Genomic DNA, 26,208 nt, shown 5'->3' on the forward strand with positions numbered 1-26,208 from the left:
CAGAGTTTCCTAATCTGAAAAATTGGAATGGTAATTGTATCTGTCTCCATAGTGTTGTTATGTGGATGAAATTGGTTAACGCACGTAAAATGTCATAACAGTGCCTGGGAATGAGTAAGCATTGTATTTATGATGACGGTGATGATGATGATGACGATGATGGTGATGGTGATGGTGGTGGTGGGGGTGGGGGTGGTGATGATAATGATAACAGAAATGAGGAGAATAAATTTCCAAGATAGAATTATATTTAAAAGTCAAAGGCAATTACGGAGGTACCTCATGGGAATATTCACTCACTCCCTTTCTGGTTAGGGTTCTTCTTTGTAAGATTTTGAGAAGCACTGGGCTAAGGCAAAGGGTGACACAAAACACATCCCAGTCTGTCTTTTCTTTCTCAAGGACTTTAGGAAGGTAAGAGGTTGAAAGTAGTTGTCTTACTTCCTTTTCTCTCAGTACTCACATTGCTGGAAATGGTTTTCCCCTTAAGTTGATAACAATAACAATAATATGATGATGATGATAATAGCAGCTAACATTTCTTGGCCACTAATAACATTCCAGGTTTTATGGTGAGCACTTTATATCTATCACTTCATTTTATCCACACAACAACCTTTTGGTATAGTGTTTATTCTCTAGGTTTTGGAGCTAGAAGATACAAGCTTTGACAGGGTTAAGTAACCAGTCTAAATTCACATGCCTAATATGAGGAAGGTTGCTGACCTCCCCTCCCCCCATGCTCTCTGCCTTTTGCCCCTCTGTCAAGCTTCATCTCACTCCATATGCCTCCTGCTTGGCAATTATATTAAGCTACCTGAAGTTTTTTGAATTTGCACTATGTGGGGAACCTTGACCTCACCCTGATTGTTGCCCTAACTATACTGAATTGTAAGTGTCTTTACCTGGCTGTCTGATTGTGTGGAAAATGTGTGCCTCTGAGCAGGGCTCATACCTTGTTTATCTGTATTTCCTTAAAGTTTCTCATCTGTAGTATGCTGAATTCATCTTTGTTGAGTTTATGAATGAATGAAATGTCTGTTGTTTTCATTATCTGGAATGTTCTTTATTTACCTTCTTTACCTGCTCAACTCCTGGGCATCTTATAAGGTAAGCTTAGGTATTATTTCCTCCTGGGAACCTTCCTTGATGACCCCTGACAGTCTTGCTTTTCCTTGCCAACCTCAGAAGAAAGAGTGGATAAGAAGTCCCTCTCTGCTGTCTGAGAGCCCACCATCTTCACATGTATCTTTCATTACCTGGCTTGCATTTTAATTGGTGACTTAGTCTGGTTCCTTCATGAACTGAACCAGGTGCTATAGGCATAAAAAATAAAAAATAAGGGATTGTAAGCTGACAAGGTCCTTGCAATCTGTGAGGTCAACCAAGGGTTGCCTCGCCTAAAAACAAACAAACAAACAAACAAACAAACAAATAAACCATGAGCTGAGCTTTTGGAGAGTGAATCATCCTATTTTCCCCAGCACCTAACTCATCGCCTGGCACAGATTTGGTGCTCAATAAATGGTTGTTGAATTAATATTACTTAGAACTGAAAATAAATGAAAAGCACTCTGGCATCCCTCATCTTGTTTAGTGTCATAATAACTCTGTGCGATAGACTGCTATTCTTCCTATTTGACACACAAGGATACTAAGGCTCTGAAACTAACAAATATTAGAGACAGTGCTAGACCCCTAGGGAGATGGCTCCAAATCCTCTTCCCTATTCAATTCCCCACTGACCCTAAAATTGGTAGGTTTATATTGGGTCAGTACCCACACATCTAAAAAGTTATATGGAAATATGCAAGTCCTAAAGGTATATACCATCCCTGAGTATAAGGATTTCTATTGTGTTTTGGAGCCACAAATCTTAATCACCCACAAAAGGTTAGAAATTGCAAGTTTGTGTGTGATTAGGACCAGCTTCCATTAGGAAGAAGATAACCTGGAGGTATCATTCAGCTAATAGGCATTCATTGAGTGTCATTTTGTCTACACCATACATTGAGCCCCTACTATGTACTGTGCTCTTTGTTAAGTAATGGAGTATGTACATATAGGAGAGGTCTACAACAAGTCTGTGCCCCCAGGATGAAATAGTTTAGTTACGTGGCAAAAACCAACACCTGTGAAGTCAATGAACTATGACTTGAAGTTGCCCTAGCTACATGAGTAATGACCGAATAGAGAGAGCGAGCAAGAGAAGGAGTAGCTCATGTGGGATTGAAGAATAATGCTAACTTCTTAACATTCATAGAACCTATATGGTTTATGAACACATTCATATCCATTTTTTAAAAAATTAAACTATTATTTAAAATTTACTACAATATTATATTAGTTTCATGTGTACAACATAGTGGTTAGACTTTTATTTATTTATTTTTATTTTATTATTATTATTGTTTATGCCTACAATAGCTGGTCTTCCTAGGTGGTCTCCCATCCAAGCACTAACCTGGCCTGACCCTGCTTAGCTTCTGAGATCAGACATTGGGCTTGTTCAGGGTGGCATGGCTGTAGACCATGGACCATGGTTCCACTGGGACACGAACCCAGGACCTTCTGTGTGTAAAGCTGAAATGCTAACTGCTACACTATGGAACCACATCCGAGATTAGACTTTTATATACCTTGCAAAGTGATCACTCCATTAAGTCTAGTAGCCATCTGATACTATACCTAGTTATTAAATATTATTGACAGTATTTCCTATGCTGTACTGATATCCCTGTGACTGTTTTTAATATCTGGCAATTTGTATTTAATCCCTTTCACCTTTTTCACCCATCTTCCCAACCCACATTTATATCTAGTTGATCGTCATGCAAGGTGGGTAGGGAAGGGATTGTTAATCCCATTTTACCTTTGAAAAGAAAAACTGAGACCCAGACACTTAAGTGACTTTACCTAAGTGACTGAGGAAGTAGGTGATAAGCCGGGAATGAGATAGGTCAAATTTCTGCATCTTTCCATCTCCAACACCACATAACTTCATCTTTTGTCCAGGTTAGTGTAAGAATCTCACTCATTTCCTCATGAATGTCCTTTCCCTCTCTGATCCATTCTCCTCCTTAGAGCTGGAATTATCATTTTAATACTAACCTGATCATGTTACTCTTTTCTTTATAACCCTTTGATAGCATCACACTATTATTTGGATAGAATGTAGAATCTGTAACATGGTCTTCAGGCTTTTCATGGTTTGCTTTCAACCTGCTTTCCTGGCTCATCTCACGATGCCTTTCTCAGTTCTGTGTTCTGGCCATACTCTCCTGTCACATCCTAAAACATACATACTCCCTCTAGCTTCAGGACTTTTACAAACATGTTTTTCTTTCTAAATTCTCTTCCTGCCCTCTGTCAACCTGTAACTCCTATATATCCTTAGAGCCACACTATCCAATATAGTAGTCACTAGCCACACGTGGCTCTTTACATTTAAATTATTTACAATTAAAAACAATTTAAAACCACACCTAACCTAGGATGTTCTGCAGGTAATGGTCCAGGATTGGCTTTATTCATTTTACCAGCGACTAGAGGAGATTTTGTAAAATTGAGTGCATCCAGGGGCCTTACGAGTAATATACACCCCACGCAAGCCGTGTCAGCCTTGCTGCTGTTTCCACCTCTGGGCCTTCGCACTGGCTCTTCTCCTCCCTGGAACATTTTCCCAGTTCCCATCAGGCCAGTTCTTCAGGTCTTTCAAGTATTTCCTCACATCTCACCTCGGCAACTATCTCCTTCTTCTCCAGTATTTCTGATGCACAACTTACCACTTTTAAGTATACAATACATACAGTACCTAATTCATTTGGTTTATTAGCTGTTGTCTATCCTTACTTAATTGTAACCTCCGAAAGAGCAAGAAATTTAAAAAAATATTTTACTCTCTATTGCTTTCCAAATACCCAGAGGAGTGCACAGCCTGACCCTAGAAGGGGCTTGATTGTATTTGCTGACCGAATAAGTGAGTAATTGAATTGTATAGGCAACAGGGAGTGATGGGCCTGAGGGAATCAGGGATTGCATAACCCCGTGCAAGCCCCCAAAGCTGACAAAAGCATTCAAATCAAAATTGGAATGACTACTGGACCAGCCGCACAGAACTGTGTTGCAAGCTGGATTCTCTCTGTGAGGCCCCAGGCTTTGATCCTAGCTCCAAGCAGAGCTAAAGAAATTACCAGATATGCTTCTGACCTTCCAGTTGTTAGTTCAGAAGGTTCCTAAGAAACATTGTCTCCCCACTCAATGTGGCAGAGCCTGCTGACTTAAAACACATACAGGACTGAACCGGTACAGTCAGAACAAAGTGATGCACAATCCCTTCCCCAAATATTTGTTTGCTGCCCCATAGCTACGAGTTGACAGTTGCTAGACATGGACCAGGTTACCAAATGAAGCTGCAGAAATCTCCTTCTCTGGAAATTCTTTAGAAGAGCAATGTGCTTTCTTTCTAGCCAGAGCAGTTCCCCTGATGCCAAGTCACTGGGGCGAGTTTACTAGACCGCTTTCTTCTTCCATTAATGAGAGTATGAAAAAGAACCCTCAGGTCAGCAGACCAAGTCCCAGGGGCCTTCTGGGTAGTGTGGCCTTGACAGACATCGTTCTGGGGTGATGTCGATGGGGGTGGGGTTGTGGAGTGAGGTGCTCCTACTCATGGATAAGCATGATCTTAAGGCATTTTCGTAAAAGGCTGGGGAAATCACAGTGGCTACCAAGCAATTCAGGTTTAAATGTGTGTCATTTATTCTAACAGTTCCTTGTGATATGTTTCCATTTTAGAAATGGAGTCACTGAAACTTTGTGACTGAAAGGCCACGATTAGAATATGGAACTCTGTACATCTTCAGAGAGGATTCATGAAAGAGATTGAAGATATTATTTTCTTTGCTCCTACTGGAATGTTACCCCCACCATAATTCTTAGGAAAATTTGAATCTATCCAGTCTTTCTTGATCACTATTCCTTTGCCTATCATTTTTATATGTGTTTACATGACACACTGAGCATGCTATGCTTTGTTCATGAAAAAATTTCCATGAACACAGTTAATGGGGCATTGAGTGGGTTTTCCATCCTTTACATTTTCTATTAAGCTTTACTGGTTCCAAAGCACTTTCAAATCAATTGACTCCTTTGATCTTCACATGAGCGATATCTCTTGCTCTCAGGAAACTGATGCTCAGAAAGGTTATGAGATAAGCTAGAACCAAAAGGTAGTTCTTTTGATACCATATCTCATGTTCATTGCTACTCCAAAACTACCTTGTGATATTGAGTTTATTGAGTCTTCTGCATTTTTTCACCCAGTTCATCCTTTGACTAAGTGCAGGCCTAGGACATGGGCTTGCCCAGGGCAGTCCTGCTCTCTGTGGGCGCAGAGGCCAATAGGGTATAGTAGGTAGATGTTAGGGATGGCTGTTGATTCACTGATTGATGCCTGACAAGTTCAAAGAAGATTTGAGGCAGCTAATTTATTTTAATAATGGCTACTGTTTATTGTGCATCAAATGCCAAATGTTGGGCTAATCACACCTCATTTTGCTGAATTCTCATAACATCATTAGGAGATGTAGGTATAAGTAATAGCTTTGCGCAGCCAAGGAAACTAATTTTCTGGCTTCCCAAAGTCATATAACTATTAGGTGGCAGAGCCAAGTTTCAAACTCACGCAGTCCGTATCCGGCACCATTGATCTTAACCACTATCCAGAGATTCCCAAGTCAGGATGGGAGACATTATAGACAGAAGAAGCTGTGCCTACAAACGGTATAGAGACATGATTCAGCAAGTCAAGAAGATGGCTAGAATGGCTTGAATTTTGTAACCTGCCCTCAGTTATATATAGCCGAAGTGGTGGATCTAGGCTTTGAAACTAGGTCTTTGTGACTTGTTGTCATGAGGCCATACTGTATGACTGGGAATTGGGTTTAGTTCTCACACTCTTATAAATCTAGATTGATCAGTGTAGTAAAGGCATATAGGACATTCCCCTGCTGCTGTGGAGCAAATATATTGCCAACAGTCACAGATGGGCCACATGGGCCACTAGCAAATGTTCTCCCCTAAAGCACATGCCTTCTTTACAGGGTGAGTCTCTTGGGCAAAAAGAAATTCTCTGATGACAGTAGTGAGAAGTATTGTGAAATAGGAAGAACACAGGCTCCGAGTTTGAATTCTGGCTCTGCCATCTCCTGGCTGTGTGACAGGAGCAAGTTTGTGTTATTCAGCCTCTAGAGCTTGCTTGCTTTCCCCGTCCCTCCCTAGTCCTTCACTTAGTTTTTATGAAATAGAAAAGTTAAATGTTTCTTCAGAGGGCTTTGTAAGGATTAAATAAGATAATGTATGTAAAGCACCTAGTGCACACATAATAGTTGTTCAATATATGGTAACATTTTATTATTTATTGAATTGTGTGAAAAGTTTAATGCTTTTCATTGTTGAAAGTCTATAATGTGTATAGCTTTTAATGAGAAACATGTTACATAGTACAAAATAGAATCCTAGATTACAAGTCTGGCATTCCAAAATGGAAAAAAAAAAGAAGAATTATGCATTTTAAATGGAGATAAACTCTGTTGAGTTAACTTTTGTGGGATTTAAAAGGTTATTGTCATGTTTTAAGTTAACGGGAAACATTAATGATTATGATCACTCATACTTTTTCAAAAAAAGAAACCATAGAAATAAAAAATAGAATTAATCAATAAATCTATTAGTTTACAACTTTAAAAATTATGTAACGAAGTGAAAAATCTCTTATCGCATGTAACTGGTCTTTTTGCACCCAGCGGCAGCTACTATTAGCAGTTTGTTGTAAATTATTTTTTGTTTTTGTTTTTAACCTTATCAATATATCATGGATATCTTCCCATTTCATCTTTTATAGCTCAACTTTTTATTAATATTTTAACAGTTTGAGGCATAATTTCCATACCATAAAATCTGTCTATTTAAAAGGTATAGTTCAGTGATTTTTATTAAATTTGCACAATTGTGAATAATCACTATAATCCGATTTTAGAACACTTTTGTTACCCCAAAAAGTTCCCTTGTGCCTGTTTGCAGTCAGTCCTCACCCCTAGTCATAAATAATTCCTTATCTGCTTTCTCTTTTTAAACTAACTCTTTTTGAGAAATTTTATGTAAATGGAATTATACAGCATGCATTCATTTGTGTCTGACTTCTTTCACTTAGCATAATGTTTTTAAGGTTCATTCATGTCGCACATATCAGTAGTTCATGCTGTTTTCTTGATGAGTATTGTTCCATAGTATGGATACACCACACTTTGTTTAACCATTTGGTTAAACCATGATGGGTATTTGTTTTGTTTCCAGTTTTGGGGTATCATGAATAATGCAGCCATGAATATTCACATACAGTCTTTGTGTTGACACATATTTTTATTTTTCTTGGGTAGATACCTAGGTGCGAAGTTACTGGGTTGTATGGTATAAGCTATGTTTAAACAACTGCCAAACTTTTTTCCCACCAACAATGTGTGAGGGTTCCACTTTTCTCCACATTTTTCTAACATTCGGTATTGTTGATTTTTTTGATTATAGCTGTTCTAGTAGGTATGTTGTAAGATTTGGTTTCTTAATATATTTCTAAGGATTTTTACATTTATATTCATAATAGATGAACATGTTGCTCTATAGTGTCGTTTTCTCTCTTTTTTTTATGTCTTGTTTTGGCTTGGATATCAGGGTAGTGCTGGCCATGTAAAATTTGCTGGAAAATGTTCTCTCCTTCATTACATCTTGAACAAGTTTCCGTATGCATGGTATTGTTTTTACCTTAAATGTTTAATATTTCCTAGTGAAGACATCTGGTCCTAGAGATTTTTTTAAAAAAAATTTTTTTGGTGGGAATGTTATAATTACAATTTTGAATTTTTAAGAATAAATGCTTCTTAATTTGTTATGTGGCTTTGGTCAATTTCTATAGCCCCAAATGTTTCTTTGTGATGATTTTTTACAGTTTTATACTTTTATTCTGCCAAGTATACTGGCTGACCTTTTATACCACCACACCCAGAAGTTGTTTCTCTACCACTTTCTTTTTAATAGTCGTAGAATATTATGTTTTACAGATGCACCCTAATTTACTTAATAAAAATTAGCTTGTCTCATTTTTAAATATATTTTTAGCAGTGCTGCAGTTAACCTTTGTCTACATATAACTTTATTTACTTATGCTAATAATTTGCTAAGATAGATTCCTTTAAGTGTTGCTGAGCCAAAAGAAATGCATGTCTTACATTTTAACAAATACTATAAAATTATTCTTCAAAATTTATACTAAATTATTACATTGTTAGAATAATGTTGAAGTTTTACTTCTCCATATCTTACCACTATGATACAAAAGCAGAGAGTGGTATATTTTTATTTGTATTTATTGAAATGTGATGGAGTCAGGACTTTTTTTATATGCTCTTTGATTATTTCTTTTTATGAAGTGATATGTCATGTCCTTTGCTTAATTTCCAATTAGATCGGGTGTCTTTTTCTCATTAATTTATAGGATCCTCTGATATTTTAGTGATATTGAATTTTTATTTATTTTATATTGTAAATAGTTTTTCTAATCTGTCATTCATTTCCTTCTAGTTATTACTTGTTTTCAATCTCTTAGGAGACCTGCATCACAATTTATGTTTTTGTTTGTTTTTAAAACAGAAAGTTGTACAAGGTATCGATTTAAACCGAATTCGAGGCCTTGGATTTGATGCCACATGTTCTCTGGTTGTTTTGGATAAGCAGTTTCGTCCTTTACCAGTAAACTGTGAAGGTAGGACCCATTCCTCTTTTTTTCGCTGGTGGCGGGAGATTAGTTGGGGCATACTTGGCTGATCGATTCTAAGGACCCAGGTGGAACATGATGTCACGTGTCTCGTACCACTGAAAGTAAGATTTAGAGGTGCAGCGCAGAGGCCAGAGATCATGTCCCAGAGGTTAAAAACTTGGAAGGCAGTTGGTAGTGGGGTGTAATCGGGGTCCTGGGTTAGGGGGAAACTTGGTTCCATAAATAAAGCAAAAGAGCCATAGTAGAGACTGTGATGAAGGAAGGACGTGGGACCTTTAGCTAAGAGTGAGTAGACTTGAAACGGACAAGTGTTTTCTAGCAAGAAGGTATCAGTGCCTGCTGTTGCTTTGCATGTGAAGCTCCTGTGCCACATTCATTTGAGTGGGTGATCCACGTTCATTTAAAGGAAATAGAGCAAGGCAGATAGGACCGTGCATCACACAGAGACTGAGAATAGATGGTCTCTGTTTTCAATAGCCAGACCAAAGGACATTCCCATTTAATGAGTTTGTTCAAATAGACACTCATGACTACAGTAATGAGCTACTTCAAATATAAAGTGCCACTTGGGTTCATCGTCAGAAATTTTTCACAGTGGGTAAGGATGCGTTCCTTTTGGGAAATTTTAGCCAGTAGTGGAGACTACGGTGCACTGGAAATTGCATCTAAAGGATTGTGGCTCTAGGCATTGTCGGCCACTTGTTGCAAGATAGGCAATACAAACATGTTTTGGGCTAGACTGTGTTGAAGATCCCTCAGCAGGGGACACTGCTGTAAGTAGTGTCTTTCTTAACTGGTGGCCGTGGATACTAGGGCACAGTGAAACACCCTGGAATTGCAGTCAGACATTCCACATCTCAGCTTAGCTACTGCTGAGCTGTGACACCCTGAGTGAGTCACTTAACCTCTGCATGTCACAGTTTTCTCCTTTGAAAAAATTGAAATAATGAAACACTAGCTTTACTGTAAGAATTAAGTGAGAGCCTGACACACATTAATGTTCAGAAAAGTTTCTTCCATCCAATTATGAATTTCTCAAGCAAAGGGAATGTGTCCTACTCACTTCTATGGACCAAAGGCAGAGAATAATGATTTTTATAAATTACATGTACTGCAAAAGCATGCAAATGGATCCTTTACACACACACACACACACACACACACACACACTTTTTCCCTTTCTTGCTATATTTACTAGCACCTACTGTGTACCAAGCCCTATTATTAAGTGCTGGGCTTCAAAGATGAATATGAATGGCCCTTGTTCTTAGTGACTGTTTACTGGTTCAGTTGACATTGTTCTGAAAGCAGAGACCAAAGGATGGGGCTGAACCAGTAGACCTCACCTCAGCAGCAGGAGGCTCTCTCCAATTATGAGATGTGTCTAGCCATGTAGCTGGCCACGTTAGCTTTCTTTATATAGCTGTCAGGTGATAGTCTGTTAGGGATACAGTAGGAAGAATCATCATTTTGGGTGAGATTTTAGACATTTAAAGTCCCATTCCAAGGATTTTGTACATTCCAAGGATTTTGTACATTCTAATCCGGTAAAAATATTAAAAAAAAAAAAAAACCAACAAAACTTTGGCTATGCATTAGAATCACCTGGGAGCTTTTAAAATTACCAATTCATGAGCCCTACCCCCCAAATTTGTATTCAGTTGCCTTCAGGCAAGGATAGGGCATCAGCATTTTAAAAAAGTTTGCTTGGTAATTCTAATATGTGGAGAATCATGGGAGACAGGTGAATGGATAGTTAAAATATTAAGAATGAGAACACTGAAGTGGCAGATGAGAGTTCCTTGTTAAACCTGCTCACATACATGCCTGTTTTGGATGCCATCTTTTTTTCTCATTGTAGATAGAATTGCCTCCTGTTAACAGGCCTTCTATTAAAAGGGTAGCTCAGTTGTGACCTTAATTATAAGTGTTGAAATAATTTTATTTCACCTAAAAGGTTAAGATGTACCCATTCATCATATATGTCCAACTACAGGTGCCCCTCACAAATTTCTTGCCTTTCAACAGTTTCTATTAAGGTTAGATTTTCTCTGAAATGTAGCATCCTGTGCTAGAAAATGAAATTAGAATTTTAAAGGTGGTTTAAAGGTCCTTTAAAGACTGCTGCTACCCATGCGGCAGTGACCAATTCTTGATTGGTTAACTGGAGTAATCACGAGGACTAGGACCTGGAGTCAGGAAATTAACCATCGCTGTTAAAAAACAATACTTACAGGACAGGTAAAACTGTTACCATCTCTAGATGTTAACCAAAAAATGAAAACAAAACAAAACCGGAAAGTCAAACTCAAGAAAATGTAATACAGTAGTTTAAAAGCAATAGTCACTGCTGTATGATAAAATAGTCTCATTGTAATGCCTTTCTCGTTTGATCATTCTTCCTTTGAAGATCGGAGCAGCCCCTGGGTTGGACAGCAGTGTCACGGCTTTGTGCTTCCTACTTCTGCAGCTTGCCAAGCTCTAAGCATAACTCTGGTTGGGTCAGCTCAGCCATAGGAGCGCTTGGGAGGGAGAGGAGCCAAGAGTCATTTGGAACTGGGGAGGGAGTTGCTACCGGAGCTACTCTGTAACACAAACCTAATATTTAGGTGTTTGTACTGATTAATAGTAATTTTTTCCTCTTAAGTGTGCCTGGAACATCTATGAATTGTTCAAAATATTAATTGAATGCATACATGGATAAATAATCTGTCCTTAGGTAAACTGCATATGTAACCCAAATTTTGCTCTACTAAATTGCATCCAATTCTCTTTAAATATGACATTCTCTTGGGTCTGTATTCTATTTGTTTCACATGCCATCTCTATTGTGTGGAACTTCTTTCCTCACCCTTTCACCGGGCTAACTACTGGCCATTTTCCGAACTAAATTAAAGCGTTTCTGCCTCTGTGCAGCCTCGGACTCAGTTACCTGGCACCTTCTCTGTGCTCCTCCTGTGTTCCTATGTCCGATGCTGCTGATCCGCCAGTCAGCGCCCCATGTAGAATCTTTTCTCCATTCAACCACATGCTTTGTAAGGGCAGAGACCGTGGCACATTCTTCTTGGTATCCCAGCACCGTGCTTGGCATATAGTGGATACTCAATAAAAGATTAAATGAACTTTCGGTGGAGTCATTTGTGGTTTTCTATAAGAACTGAATAAAGATTAGTTTCTCAGTTTTTGTCTAAAGTTCAAGTGATTAATTAATTGTTATAATAAATATGGTAAAGTACTCGATTCTGCACACTTCTCATTGCATTGTTCTGACTACATCTTGAGAGCCCTTCATTAGAGGCAGTAGTAGCTGATCGATCTGTCTTTACAGTTAGAAGTTTTAGTAGCAGCCGTTTTTGTCTTGAAGCAGCTGCAGATACATTCAATACTATATTTAAGAGCAACACTGATATTGTTCTCCTCAAAATCCACACACCCACGCACATGTGCATGCATGCGTGCCCACACACCCACATTCTGAGTCGATGACAGTTCTGGAATGGAACATGGACATCAGTATTTTTAAAGCTTTTCAAGGTTTCTAATGTGAACCTGAGTTGAGAACCAGAGCATATACAGTAGAATTGCTCAGCTGTGAAAAACAGATCTGAGGTGTGCCTATGGGAAGATCTCATATACTTTTTCTTATTTTCAAATAATTACTTTTTTTTTGAGAAACTTTTGTGGGACCGAAATCTCTCCAGGCAGGCAAACCAGTGACTGAGCCCTGGCCTTATGATGATGATGATGACCTAATTGAGATATTTTCATAGGTTGACTTTTTTTTTTTTAAGTTAAAAAAATTTTTTTTCAAATATATGGGATGTAAAATAATAGTCTTCAGTGTATCCACTACTAAGGAGAAACAGGTGAAATTTAGCCATATTTGCCTCAAGTGTCTTTTGTTTTTAAAGAACTACTTGAAGCTTCAGCCTAGTCCTACCCTACCCCACCCCTCTGCCCAGCTGATGACCATTGTGCTTCAGTTGGTGTTCTGAGCTTTTACCACATACGTATATACCTGCAATAAACAATACATATTGTGTCTAAAAATGTCCCAGCTGGTGTCACTACTCATGTTGATCTGTGTTTTATCAATTTAGTTATCTGTTCTCTGCACAGATCTGTTTTCAAAGCACACTTCGTGTTTTCCCTAGCTATGAGAAAGTGGTCTGTCTTCAGCCTCAGAGTCAGTTTGTCACTGCAAGTGACCTTGAGCAGAGTATTGTTTTGAGAATTTAGATGACGTATGTAAAATGTTCATCACAGGGCTTGGGACACACAGACACAAAGAACGTTACAAACATTTGCTATTAGCAAAGTTATATAGTTGCTACTGTTATTTTGCCATTAAATAAAATAATGTGTGGAAGTGTCTGGCTCAATTATGTTGGGTCTCCTTTGATCTTCTTATAATCTCTCAGGTATATTCATTGCTTTTGCCTGCATTTTGCCATCTGAGGAAGCAAAGCGCTGTCCAGAGTATTGGCTTCTCTATCACTACATGATGAATTAACAGAGGCTAAGGGAGAAGGGACAGTCAGGTGCTATGTGGGCTGCAGGATGGTAGAGGTAGAATGTGACGGTGCCCATGCCCCTTTTCCAGGTAGTTTCTATTCCTTATGATTTACTCCCCCTGAGGGCCTATTATGTGATAGGTAATTGTCATATCCTTTATGCACATTATTAATCCCTATATGCTATTAGGTATTGTCCCTATTTTATAAATGAAGACAACTGAGGTTGAGAAAAGTTTAATGACTTTCTCAATATATCTCTGCTTATAACCAAAGGAGTCAATATTTCCCATTGGGTCTGCTTGATTCCAAAACATGTATTCTTCCTGAGCCACCAAATTAACTGAGTAAGGGAAAAAACTTAACTGATTTTAATTAAAGTGACTAGAAGATTTGGGAATATAAGCAGAAAAAAGCCATTGTGTAGATGTATTAGATGTATTATATTAACTGTATCATACTGTTGAAGTATTTCTCCATATTTAAAGGAGACAGATCTTAAAAAGCCAAAGTATTGTTTTAGGTTTATTTCATAGGCTCTTTTCCTGAGTACATACCCAGAAAAGTTTTTCTAGTATAGAAGGAGTAAGAAAGGAAGAAGTTGAGAGAGAGTGAATGACAATATAATTATTTGGACGATCTTGACTGGTTTTAGTTTAACCCTGGGGTTATAGTTAAAGAATACACCTCTTGAAAGGAAATCTAAAGTTTGGCTTAGAGTGTTATAATCAGCATTGATGGTAGTCCTTTCACTTGTTCATTATTGTTGGGTGAAATTACAGAAATTGTGGAGCTCTTTGCCCTGGGGAATCCATAATTGCCCTTGAATTGGAAGGGTCATAATGCACATGTATCTTCATCTCCCTGTTTCTGCTAGGAGATTTCCATCGAAACATCATCATGTGGCTGGACCACCGAGCAGTCAGTCAGGTCCACAGGATCAACGAAACTAAGCATAGTGTCCTGCAGTATGTCGGGGGTGTGATGTCTGTGGAAATGCAGGCCCCGAAGCTGCTGTGGCTAAAGGAGGTGAGTGCATAGGGATGAAGAGAGCATACTAGTACAGTCGACCCTTGAAAAACAATGAGGTTAGGGGTGCTGACACCCCATGCAGGTGTATAACTTTTGATTCCCTGGAAACTTAACTACTAGTAGCCTACTCTTGACTGAAAGCCTTACCGATAATGTAAATAGTGGATTAACACATTTTTTATGTTGTGTGTTATATACTTTATTCTTACAATAAAGTAAGCTAGAGTAAGGAAAATCTTAATTCGAAAATCATAAGGAAGAGCAAATATATATATGGTACTGTAAGTACGTATTGAAAAAATTCACATGTAAGTGGATCCACTTAGTTCAAACCTGTGTTGTTCAAGGGTCAACTGTGATAGTAGAGGATTCCATTTTTTGGGGATTTGTCTGTACCAGGCACCCTGCTTAAGTCTGTTATGTTTGATTTTTCCCAGCAACTCTCTGAGGAAGGTTGATCTCATTTTATTGTTTATGTTGCAGTTAAATCATTCTTGTTTTTATATGCCTAACTCGTGTAAGGCATTGTGATAAAAATGTGATACAGACTGTTCCTTAGATCCAAACAGCAGCTCTTTGAAGTTGGGTTTGTTTGTTTTTTTCTTTCTTTTCTTTTCTTTTCTTTTCTTTTCTTTCTTTTCTTTTCCTTTTTGGGGGGAGGGCTGTGTTTTATAGACAAGAAAACTAAAGCTTATAGAGATTAATCAGCTCACCCAAAGTAACACAATAAGTATGTGATATAGCCAGGATTTGAACCTAAGACTCACTGACTCTGAAGTCAATTTTGTTAATATTCAATACTTTACTGAAGTTCAGAGAAGTTAATTAGCATTCCAATTAGAAAGTGGCAGAGCTGGGATTTAAGTCCAAATCTTCTGGCCAGAACCTTATTTCTCTATACACTTTTAGCCCCAAATGATTAATCTCTGCCCTTGGTGGCATTTTAGGGTTTTCCTTTCTCATCTTGCCTGAACTTGAGTTTCTCTGTCCTTGAGTGATATGGTAATCTTTGGTCAAAGCACTTGCAGGTAGTTCCTATTTCCAGATGTTAGGATCCTTTATGAAGTGTGGAGAGTGGTGATGTCAGCTTAATGGTTCCCTTTATAGATGGATGTGTGAGAAAGTTCAAGTCCTCTGGGAACCTCAGGGACTTGAAAACCCCTAGGTGGTCTGATGAGGAGAGAATCCATCTAATGAGTAAGACCTGGCATTATTCATGTACTAGCTCTGAGGTTTCAAGTGGGCTGTATTTTCAATTACTCAAAATGTACGTGGAAATGGGGGGAGTTTAAGGGTGCTGAGAAGGTATCCTTGGATTGTCACCATGGGGCAGAAGGGAGATAAGCAAAAAGGGCTTGTTATAGCTTTTGTATATTTAGCTACTTTGTGAATTTTAATTTGCAGAAAGCCTTCTATAGTTGCTAAGAGTTTGGAAACACTGTATCTTAGTAGTTAGTTTTGGCATTCTGATCTTGTCTCCACCATCACATTGTGTGACTTTGGGCAAAGCAATTCAAACCTGAGACCTCACTTTTTTCCACTTGTAATGTTTAAAAACCTGATCTAAATGTGTGCTGCAATACAAATAGGAACATAGAACTACTGTTCACTGCCCCACACTCTGCTGTGTGTTCTGCGGGCATTAATTGATTTAATCCTAACAAGCTCTGCCTGGTAGAGAGTATAGGAGACTGAGGCTGAAAGAGGGTTAAATGGCTTTCCTAGGCAGATGGTAGAGCCAGAATTTAAACCATGTCTATTGGCCTCCAAACCCGGCTCATCTAATCTTGCTACGCAGTACTAAAATCCCTCCGTAATGGATGCCACTTGGGGTTAGACCAGGAACGAGGGCCATGGTGTTCTTCAAGCCAGACTAAACATGGTGCAAGAGAAGAAACAAGTTGAATATATCACCCTTCTTAGCCATAGGTAAGAAAGAGCTATACTGAATTAAGCTAGCAGGATCAGGCAGCTGGTTCGCGGTGCACCATCAGGACCTTATTGAACACTTACTTCGTGGGCAGCTCTGGGCTGTATATCCAGATTCAATATGAACCTTTCAGTATACTTTCTATGGTGTACTTGAGATCAAAATGCAAGAGATCGAGGCCATAGAAAATAAAGCTCTGGATTGCATGGCACTCATTGGTACATTCTAAGACCATCCAACCAACCAACCATGCATTCATCTATTCATTTAATTAATTCTATTTCAGAATTTTCTGAGTAAGGATCTACATTGGCTTATTGCATACTTAACAATCTGAAGGTTAAGCCTTAAATTCGTTTGAAAATTGTTTTGATTTATCTTTTTTTTTTTTTTTTTGGTAAGCATGCTGAGAATCCCTTTGGTTTTGCTGTGATTGCAAATTGAAAATCAAAGCCATTTCAAAAATCAGTTTTAGCATCTCCTTAAAGCCTGACCAGGCTGGCTTATAATGTCTCTCAAACTTTCATGTGTAAATGAATCACTTGGAGATCTTGTTAAACTGCATATTCTGATTTAGTAGCCCTGGGGTAGCGACTGAAAATTTGCATTTCTAACAAGCTTCCAGGTGTTGCTGATGCTGCTCTCCAACAGACTTACTGAAGCCACTTTCAGTGCTAAAGGCTGTGCTTAAATACTGAAAAACATCCGTTTGCAGAGAATCAGTAAACAGTATCTTCTGTTTAATGGAGGTGTGGGAAACTGAGGCACAGGGAAGTTAGAAAGCTTCTATAGAGCTGTTCAACTACACATTCAGTATCAGAACGAGGCTGTGTGCTTTGTTCATTTGGGCTGCTATTTGTTTATTCTAGTTACTCTTTAATTTGCTAAATTTTGACTGAAGTCCTGCTATGAACCAGTAGTATGATAGGCACTGGGGATATGGGCACATAGAAGACTCAGTCTTTCTTACCTTTGAGGGGGCACAGAGTTCACTGGGGACAGTGGTTGGGGAGCTTAAGGAGGGTCTGGGTGGAGGAGAGAGACATGAAAATAGAGCTATCAGAATAAGCACTAAAGACAGTCATATGGGAATATGCACAGTGCTTTCTGAGAAAATAATTTGCTTCCTGGAGGAGTTATTTGAGATGAGACTCAAGACATGAGTAGAGGGTCTTCTTCTAATAAAGAAGACAGGGAGGATGTTCTAGAGCGAGACCATGGTTCATTTTTGATAAAGTAAGTTTCAGGACATGAGTCTGGGGTACTTTTCTAAGTGAAGTAGGAAATGAGGCCAGGGCTCAGTTTGTTAAGGGCATATTTGGTAATAGAAATTGGTTGATAGTTTTTAAGCAAGGGAGGGAATGTCTTAGATCCCTTTGGCAGGGCTGAGGAGATTGGATTAGGGATGAGAATATGTATGTGTGTGGGAGTAAAAATTTATTTTCTTCCCTGGTTATAGCCCTTTGTCTTTGCTTTGCTCTTACGATAAGTTCCAAAATTTATAACGTGGCCCAGAAGGTTGCCTCCTCCTGTCTACTCACTGTGTATCTGACATATTGCTCACTCTCATCCAGCCACAGGGATCCCCTCAGGGTGCCTCAAACACACCCAGTTCTTTACCACCCCAGAGTCTTGACAAATATTTGGCACACTGCAGCCCATAAGCCAAATCCTGCCTGCTGCCTGTTTTTGGATGTCCTGGAAGCTAAGACTAGGTTTTACATTTTCAAATGGTTGAAAAAGAATTAAAAGAAGGATAATATTTTGTGACCTGTAAAAATTATATGAAATTAAAATTCGAGTGGCCATAAATGAAGTTCTCTTGGAACGCAGCCAGGCTCATTCATTTATATATTCTCTGTGGCTGCTTTTGCATTACAGCGACAGCTGAATAGTTGAGACAGAGACTATATGGCTTGCAAAGCTAAAAATATTTACTCTCCTAACCATTGAAGAAAAAGTTTGCTGACCCCGTCTTGACAGTGCGCTGCTGTGCTTTCTGCCCTGAGTATTCTTCCCTCTGTTCACTGCTGATTCTAACTCCATTTAGGTCTCAGCTGTATTGTCAACTCCTTAAAAAAGCTTGTCCTGACCCTCAGATAAATCAGAAGTCTCTTGTCATTGCACTCTTAATTATACTGCATTGTATCTTTAATAAATTGTAATCATATGTCAGTTTGTATGATGATTTGTATAATGCTTGGCGCCTCCAACTATTGTAATCCATGCAGGATGGAGATCATATTCATTGTGTTCACTGCTGTGTTCTTAGCCCTAATCAAATGTCTGGCACTTTAGCAGGTACTAAATAAATATTTTTTTGAAGACAGTGGCCCAATAAGGGGCTCTTGCAGTATTCCAAGTGAGACGTAATTAGACTTGAATTAGGCATTGTTGGATGGAGATGAGATGGGCTCTAGAAATCTTTAGTGGATACTGCCAACAGGACATTGAGCCCTATTGGTTGTGAGAGGTGAGCTAGGTGGAGGAGTCAGAGCCGAAGGCTCACTTCGGTGTTGCTGTTATTCATGTGCTCCATGTCCTTAGCCTGGAATCAGATGTCAGAGAGAGTTGGGCAAAATTTGGAGTTCAGACTCCTCAGAAGACAGAAGTGATGTACTAAGACTGCCAGAGTTCTTGGGCATAGTCACTTGGGTCCTAGTCCTGCAATACGGAATTTTAATCATGTCCTTTATATTTAAGATTTATGTGTTTTGAATTGACATAGGTCTCCTTAATAAGAATTGTCAGATAAAAGGAAGAAAATGCCATTTGAATCTTTCATAACCCCCAGCAGTCTGGCTTTTCCATTTGGTCTCAATGATTCTGACTCTCATCTTAATTAAGGCCAAATGTAAATTAAGTTCTGTCAGGGCGGAACAGCTGGAGTCTCCTATCTTTATAAACATGAAACATTGTGGGGTAACAAGGTGCAGACTGAGGAAGGTCAAGAAAGTTAACGGGGCTGATGCCAATCCTGACAGCTCAGTGTTAATGGAAGATAATTAACTAGCTTGTAGGGGCTGCATGGAGATTTTCCAATTCTTTCTTTAACTCATTTCCTTTTTTTGCCATTGTCAGCAGAGCAGAAAGCTACTCATTTTATAGTTTGAGGTTTTTGTTGTTGATTCCATAGGTCTGGAACCAACTGGCTGGAATGTCAGAGGATTTTGTTGATGGGTTTAGAAATATGTATCTGTCTCTCCCATCTCCCTAGTTAATGTCTCTCTGCTTCAGTTCCCTGATAACATATTGAGAAAATGAGTAAATGATTCTCTGATCTATTCTAATGTGCTTTTTTTCTGTATATGTTCATTTTTTTTTGGAGGAGTCTGGGAAGTTGGATGCTTAGAGATGGGGTTTGATTACTACCTGCTACCTGTGGAAGGTGTCAGTTGAGTGCTTTGCAGTACGAACTATTGAAAACCGTTAGAGGTTGGGAAAGCCTTGTACTGGTCCCTTCTATAAAATAAGAGGCTTGCCTCAGCTCATTTTTAGAGCCTTTCATTCTTATTGATACTATAGTAATATCTATTCTATCTTTAGGTTTCTCCTAATCTTGAAACTTTATGAGAGTTGGAGCCACTCCTTTCTTTGAAATATACCATTTCTTTTTAATAGAAATATGGTAGAACTATCTCCGTTAGTTACTTTGGCTTTAAATTCCATGTATAGGTCTAGTATGATTCACCTACATTTATCAGGTCTTAGCAATACAATTAGAGCCAACATGAGATGTTGAGGAACTTGGGGAGATATAACACAGTTCTGAAACAAAGAAAAGTATAGGGTTTGAAGCCAAACACACTTGCATTTAAATCTTCCTCCACCATTTACAGTTTTGGGACCTTAAACAAGCTAAATCAACTTCTCTGAGTTTCTGCACTTAGCTGTAAAATTAGGATAATATCAGCTTTGTAGAATTATTGTGATTTAGTGAGCTATTGCAAAGTGCCTTATAAAGTAGATATTCTTATAGTAGCTTAATTTTCACTTCTATTGTGTTTTAAAATGTTTTTGTACTGATGGGCATGTCAATAACATACTGTCACCAATTCGAGAGAATTTTAAACACTAGAATATCTTATTTCATGGAGCTGGCTGTAATGAGTGGTATGTTTTTCCTGTTTGACTAATAGCTAAGGAAAGCATCTAAAACCACCACAAAGTTGTCAGAAGCAATCATAGAAAATAGACAGTAGAAGAGTACAAAACATATTTTCAGAGTCATTCATTTATCTGAATCATCCACGTCCGATGTGTAATACTGACACCAGAAGGCAGCCAGCATTGAACTGCAAAGCAGATTGATTTCCTGAATACCTTCTTCTCTCTTCCCCTAAAATTTATCATTGTCTCCAGCCCCAGAATTATTTTATTTCATAAGGATTATTTTATTTAATATTTACCCCTGTTTTGTGGGGGTAGATATTATCACTTTTTACAGATGAGGAAACTGAAGCTCAAAATAGTTAAATGAACTGCTCATAATCTCATACAATGTAAGCAAACCTACATCAAGAGCTATATCACAGCTCTGCCCCCATCCACCTCCAATGGGGGCATGTCCAGTTCACTGTGGAAATCCAGAAGTGCTCTCTTCTTTCAAGAAATTAGTCTGAAGAGGAAAGTCACTGATCAACTAAGCAATAAGAACATAATAAGGAAATAGATGAAAACAGTAGTTGAAGTGTATCTAATGCTTATTATATATCTAGCACTTCTTGAAACATTTTATCTGTGTTAACTCATTGAATCCTCACACTACCCTATAAAATATCACCTTTTACAGATGGTCATAGATGTTAAGCAACTTGCCCATGGTCACTCGGCTAATAAATGTCAAGCCTGGGATTTGAACCTTAGCATTTCAGATCCAGAGTATGGGCTCATCACCATTTCACTCTACTACCTTTTCAAGTGTTTGCCTTGCAGGGTTTGAATAAATAAGTTCAGTCATGACACTTCTAAGTGATGACTGAGGAGGATCTGCTGCTCGGAAAAATAGTTGGTGTGTTCATTTTTTTCTTTTAACAAAAAGAAAAAAATTGTCTTCTATGTGATAGACACTGCTGGGCATCGGGGATGCCAAGGTGAGCAGGACAGGTGAGAACTCTGGCCAGGCTTCTGGGAACTTGGATTTTAGCGTAGAGAGGCAGAAAATAGACAAGGAAGCATATACACACACAATGTGATTTTATTTTCTGGAAAATGCTATGAAGGAAAAACAAAGATGAACAGAAATGGCATGGCTAGAGTGTTCTCTCTCGGGAGCTTTTGTTTGACCCGAATGATGAGATTTTCAGGAAGAGGGTGCATCAGATTCACTGAGGGGAGGAAAGCACCTGTGAGATCAGCAAAGGAGGTCAGCAGGGCTGGGAGGGTATGAGCAAGGCTGAGAATAGTAGGAGGTGAGTTGGAGAAGTGGGCAGGGACCAGATCCTGCACAGCCTTGAGGCCGTGGGCAAGAATCTGGATTTTATTCTCAGAGAATAGGAGTTAGTTGATAGATTTTAAGCATGGGCGTGACACGATCTGTTTTATGACCTAAAAAAAAAAAAAAAATCACTCCGGCTTATGTACTGAGTAGATAATAAATATTTATATAGCAACAACAAAGTTTACAGTGTAATGCTAAAGAAAAATAATTACAAGACTGAATGTGCAGTCTTATGAATGTGTTTTTAAAAAGAAATTTTTGTATAGAATAAAAGATTGGCTGTATATACAAAAAAGTAATAATGGGACACTATTCATGGTTGGTTGAAATAGTTTACTATTTACAACACAATGCTCATGCTTTTATTATTTTTTAGTCATTTTCCATTAAAAATAATCTTGTATTTATAGCTAACCTTTCTGGTTGGCAATATTTCATTATCTAACATGGGATTTTTTTTCTTCTTGGGCTTGTTTTCCTAAAAAGCACTGCACGAGGGGCTTCCTATGCAGCATTTCATCTAAGCCTCTCAGTAACACAGTATTATTATCCCATTGTACAGATGTGGAAACTTAAGACCCAGAGGGCTTAAGTAGCTTCCCCAAAGCTACACAAGTAAGTGGTAGTCAGGATTCTCACCAAGTCCAGCCTGCCTCCAGCTCCTGGGTTCTCCATTGGCCCTCACTGCCTGTTCTCAAAGGACACTCATTTCTTCCCATGTACCAAGGGTGTAGGCTGGCAGACCACAAGCTGAATCTGGGCCCCAGCTGGGTTTTGTTTGACCCACCCTATACTTGACAAAAGTTTTTTTTTTTTTTTTAATTAGTTTCTAAAATTTAAAAAGCTAGGAACTTTTGCATGAAAATTCAGATTTACCGTTACTCTAGAAAAAATAAAAGGAGGACTTGGCAATCTTGGGCCCACAGTCCCATGTTGAGGGAATTGGCCAGAGCCCTGGAAGGGCTGCCACCTTTAGAAGGGGCAAGTGGCCTTCATTTCATAGCAGTCCCCACCCAGCCTGCTTCTCTCATTTCCTTTTCAGCCCTACCCCTCCAGGCATTTGTATATGGGACCCAGGTTGTGGAATTTGTTCAAAGAATCTATTATTACTTTTCCTATAACAAAATGCTTACAGAAATGGAAAGACTTTCCAGATGGTGAATTTCTTGGTCAGTTACTCAAAGGATACCATACTCATATTCTCTTACATCCCTGGGTCTTTGCTTCTGCTTGGAAAACTTATACAGATATATACATGTGTGTATGTGTATGTGTGTATGTTATATATACATATATATAAATATATATAAATATATGTATATGTAAATATAAATATATACAAATATATATACATATATATTATTATTATTTTTTTTACTTGGAAAAACTTATACTAATTCTTCAAGACTCCAGGAAGCCTTCCTTGACTTTCTCCTTTTTTTTTTTTTTTTTTTGGTTCAGGGGGATGTTTGTCCCATTTTTGACTTTCTCCCTTGAGTGTTGTTTAGGACCCTGCCTCATGACTTTAATGGCATCCTTCCCTTCCCTCTACCCTGAAATTTATTACAATATATTGTGTGCCCCTAGTGTGTAGGGCACTGTTTAGCATCTAACATTGATAACTCAGTAAATATTTTAAGGGACGAATGGATGAATGTATTAAATCATTTATCATGACGTTTTTGATTATTGGGTGTGTCTGTCCTAAAGATGCATTCCAACGTAAAGATCTACTGCATGCCCAATGTAAGTTAATTTTCTGTTCCCCTTTGTGGAAAAAGAAGTTTGGATCATTATTGTTTCTTTCCACCTCAAACCCCTTCTTGGCTATAGTCCTGTTACTTTGAGCTCATTTTGTTTGTGAAGTGAAGGCTCTAGATTGAAGCAGTAACTCCTCTCCATGTATCTTTTGTTTCTTTGTGCTCTTGAGGTAGATATCCTGTTTATGTTGCTCCTTTCACCCCCAAGAGAATCCGAGGCTCATCTACTGAATCGAATAGCGTCTCTTTCGAATGTTTATACCAGGGCCCTCTTACATTTGCACCAGATTCCTCCCAGCCTTACAACAGTGTGGACAGTATTGCCAGCTGCTGTTAGGGCATGTGTTGTGGATTTTCTCTCCAGGGTGGTCTGCCCATAAACTGGTGTGTATCTAAATATACAGAGTGTTGAGGCTGATGTCCTATCTTCATTTACCTGGACAGTGAATTATTTCTTTATCATTCTTGCATTTACATATTCGATTTATGCCAAATATGCGCCATGTCCTTTTAGTTTTATACTCCAACAAAGTAATTTTAAAAAGCAGACAAAAGAAAAAGCAAGGACTTGGCCTGATACCTAGTAATAAATTTAATAAATGTCGGCTATTATTATAATACTACATTTTGTATTTAACTTTATGGCTTATGGCAGACTTTGACATCTATTTTCTTTATTTGATCAAGACATGGCCTTGTCATAGATAAATATTACTATTTGCCACATTTTATAGATGAAGATAGCATGCCTCAAAGAGATGAAATGACTTGTTCACAGGTATCAGGCTTAGTCTTCACGAAGGTCCTTTCCGCTCTAAATCTTACCTTTTTTTTTTTTTTTTTCTTGCTATACCATGTTCCTTTCTCATTTGGGTTGGTGGGTTTTTTACTCAGCTCCAGATGAGCAGGGACCAAATCTATCTATTCGTATTTGGCTGTTGAATCCACAGAGCCAAACACAGTGATTGGCATTGAAAACAAACTAAGTATTTGCTAAATGAATTCATGTTTCCTGGTCAGAGCCAGATTTACGGTTGTAGTTCTAAAGCCCACATGCCCAGCCTCCTTGCTGCCAGCCTTCCTGATCGCTGTGCAGGGCTGTCAGCTACATCTCGGCATTTTTAGTGTAACCAATGAGGTGAGAGAAAGATTGCTAAGTTTGGCTGACTTTATGCCTACATGATATGATTCGATATAAAACAAAAATTGAACAAAATTCTTTTTTCACAGTGACTAAAATGGAGGTCACAACTACTGAAGAGAAATATTGTCTTTAGAAAAGACACTGAAAAAGACAATGCATTCAGTGTGTGTCATGGCAAAGGAACTTATTAGCATAATTGACCTGCTTGAGGTGAACTGTCACCTTGGCTATCTGGATGCCTGGGGTAGATAGATGTTGATTGTGGCAAAGAGGGAAACAGGCTAGAAGTCAGAAAAGTTGCAAGATGGGATTCTTCTGGCAGGGTAAGTAAATCTCATTTCTCGAACATATGGGTTGATTTTACTCTTTTTTGTTTGTTTGTTTGTTTCATTATCTTCAAAATGAAAATAACTGTTTTGCTATTGTAGGGATATATTCATTAGTTAGTGGAAAAAAAAGTTGTCTAGTAAGTGCCTGGGAGGCAAGGCAGAAACCAAGAGTATCCTTTTTCTCAAGAAACACCCAAGTCTAGGACCAAGCGGAAGAGGCTGTGAAAGCCACATTTTCCCACATTTTATTATCAAAATTTTCAAGAATACAGTAAAGTTGAAAGAATTTTATAGTCGGCACTGAGAACCATCTCCTGGATCTGTCATTAACATTTGATTGTACTTCCTTTATCACATACATATCCATCTATCTGTCCCCCTATCCATCCACCAACCCACCTTAAGTTTTTGGAGTAAGCCGAGGCATCATACTTGTAAAAGTATGAGATGTTAAAGATCTTTTACCATTCTGAGATATTTACTAAGTTCTGTTTTTTGATACTGACCCTTTTTGATTGTTTACAAACATCATCAACACTTGTACTAGAATTTATTAAATATCTACCTTGTGCTTTTAAGTCTGTTATCTCATTTAATTCTTAAGAAAATCCTGTGAGGTAGAAGTTATCACTTTGTAGATAAAGAAGCAGAGAATGGGGGGTGTTAAATGGCTTACCGCTTACTGACTCTGTTACTTCTGGCAGTGCTGGGGTACAAAACCGGGGTTTTCTAACTCCAGGAAATGGATTTAAAAAGAAGTTGTAAAGGTTAGCTGGTCAAGCTCTAGCCTTTATCAGGCAAGGTTCCACTGTCTACTCTACATATGAGACACGTAAGTAAAGAGAGTTTAAGTTTTAAACCCCAGATTACACATTTGTTAGATGTAACTCTTTAAGATAAATATAAACTCTAGAATAAAAAGTTACCAAAGCTTACTAAGTTAGACGCACAATTAAAGAATCATGCTTGAGACTGAGTGGGATCTAAGATTTGTGTGTCTAAGACGCATAAATTCCAACCCATTCTCTTTTGTTTATGCTCCAGCACATTAGAGTTACCTCGTAAAGAGCTGGCCTCTTCCTCCACTTTAAGTTCACCTTAAATGTTTGTAGTTCAAAAAAAAAAAAAAAAGATTAAATGTTTCAACTAGTTCCTTCTCCCAAACCCAGAGGTCCTAGAAGCAGTTCTGCAGCCAAGACCTTACTCGAGGCTTGTCTCTGTATCAAACTTTG

At 38.4% G+C, this 26,208-nt stretch overlaps 1 protein-coding gene across 14 annotated transcripts in view; it reads left to right on the forward strand.

Moving 5' to 3' along the window:
* The window catches only part of FGGY (FGGY carbohydrate kinase domain containing), a 401,184-nt gene that overhangs the window by 21,762 nt on the left and 353,214 nt on the right, over positions 1–26,208 (forward strand). For 13 of the 14 annotated variants that reach the window (XR_001598827.2, XR_004955141.1, XR_004955142.1 and 10 more), the window contains 2 exons: positions 8,701–8,812; positions 14,219–14,370. Coding sequence is in view for 10 of the 14 variants with exons in the window: in XM_016159901.2 (XP_016015387.1) it covers positions 8,701–8,812; positions 14,219–14,370 (264 nt within the window). In the remaining 4 variants the exon portion in view is untranslated. The remainder of the gene's footprint in view (positions 1–8,700; positions 8,813–14,218; positions 14,371–26,208) is intronic. The other variant, XM_016159910.2, reaches the window with a different exon arrangement.

The sequence above is a fragment of the Rousettus aegyptiacus genome, unplaced genomic scaffold, assembly GCF_014176215.1.
Source record: "Rousettus aegyptiacus isolate mRouAeg1 unplaced genomic scaffold, mRouAeg1.p scaffold_m13_p_1, whole genome shotgun sequence".
Taxonomy (NCBI): Eukaryota; Metazoa; Chordata; class Mammalia; order Chiroptera; family Pteropodidae; genus Rousettus; species Rousettus aegyptiacus.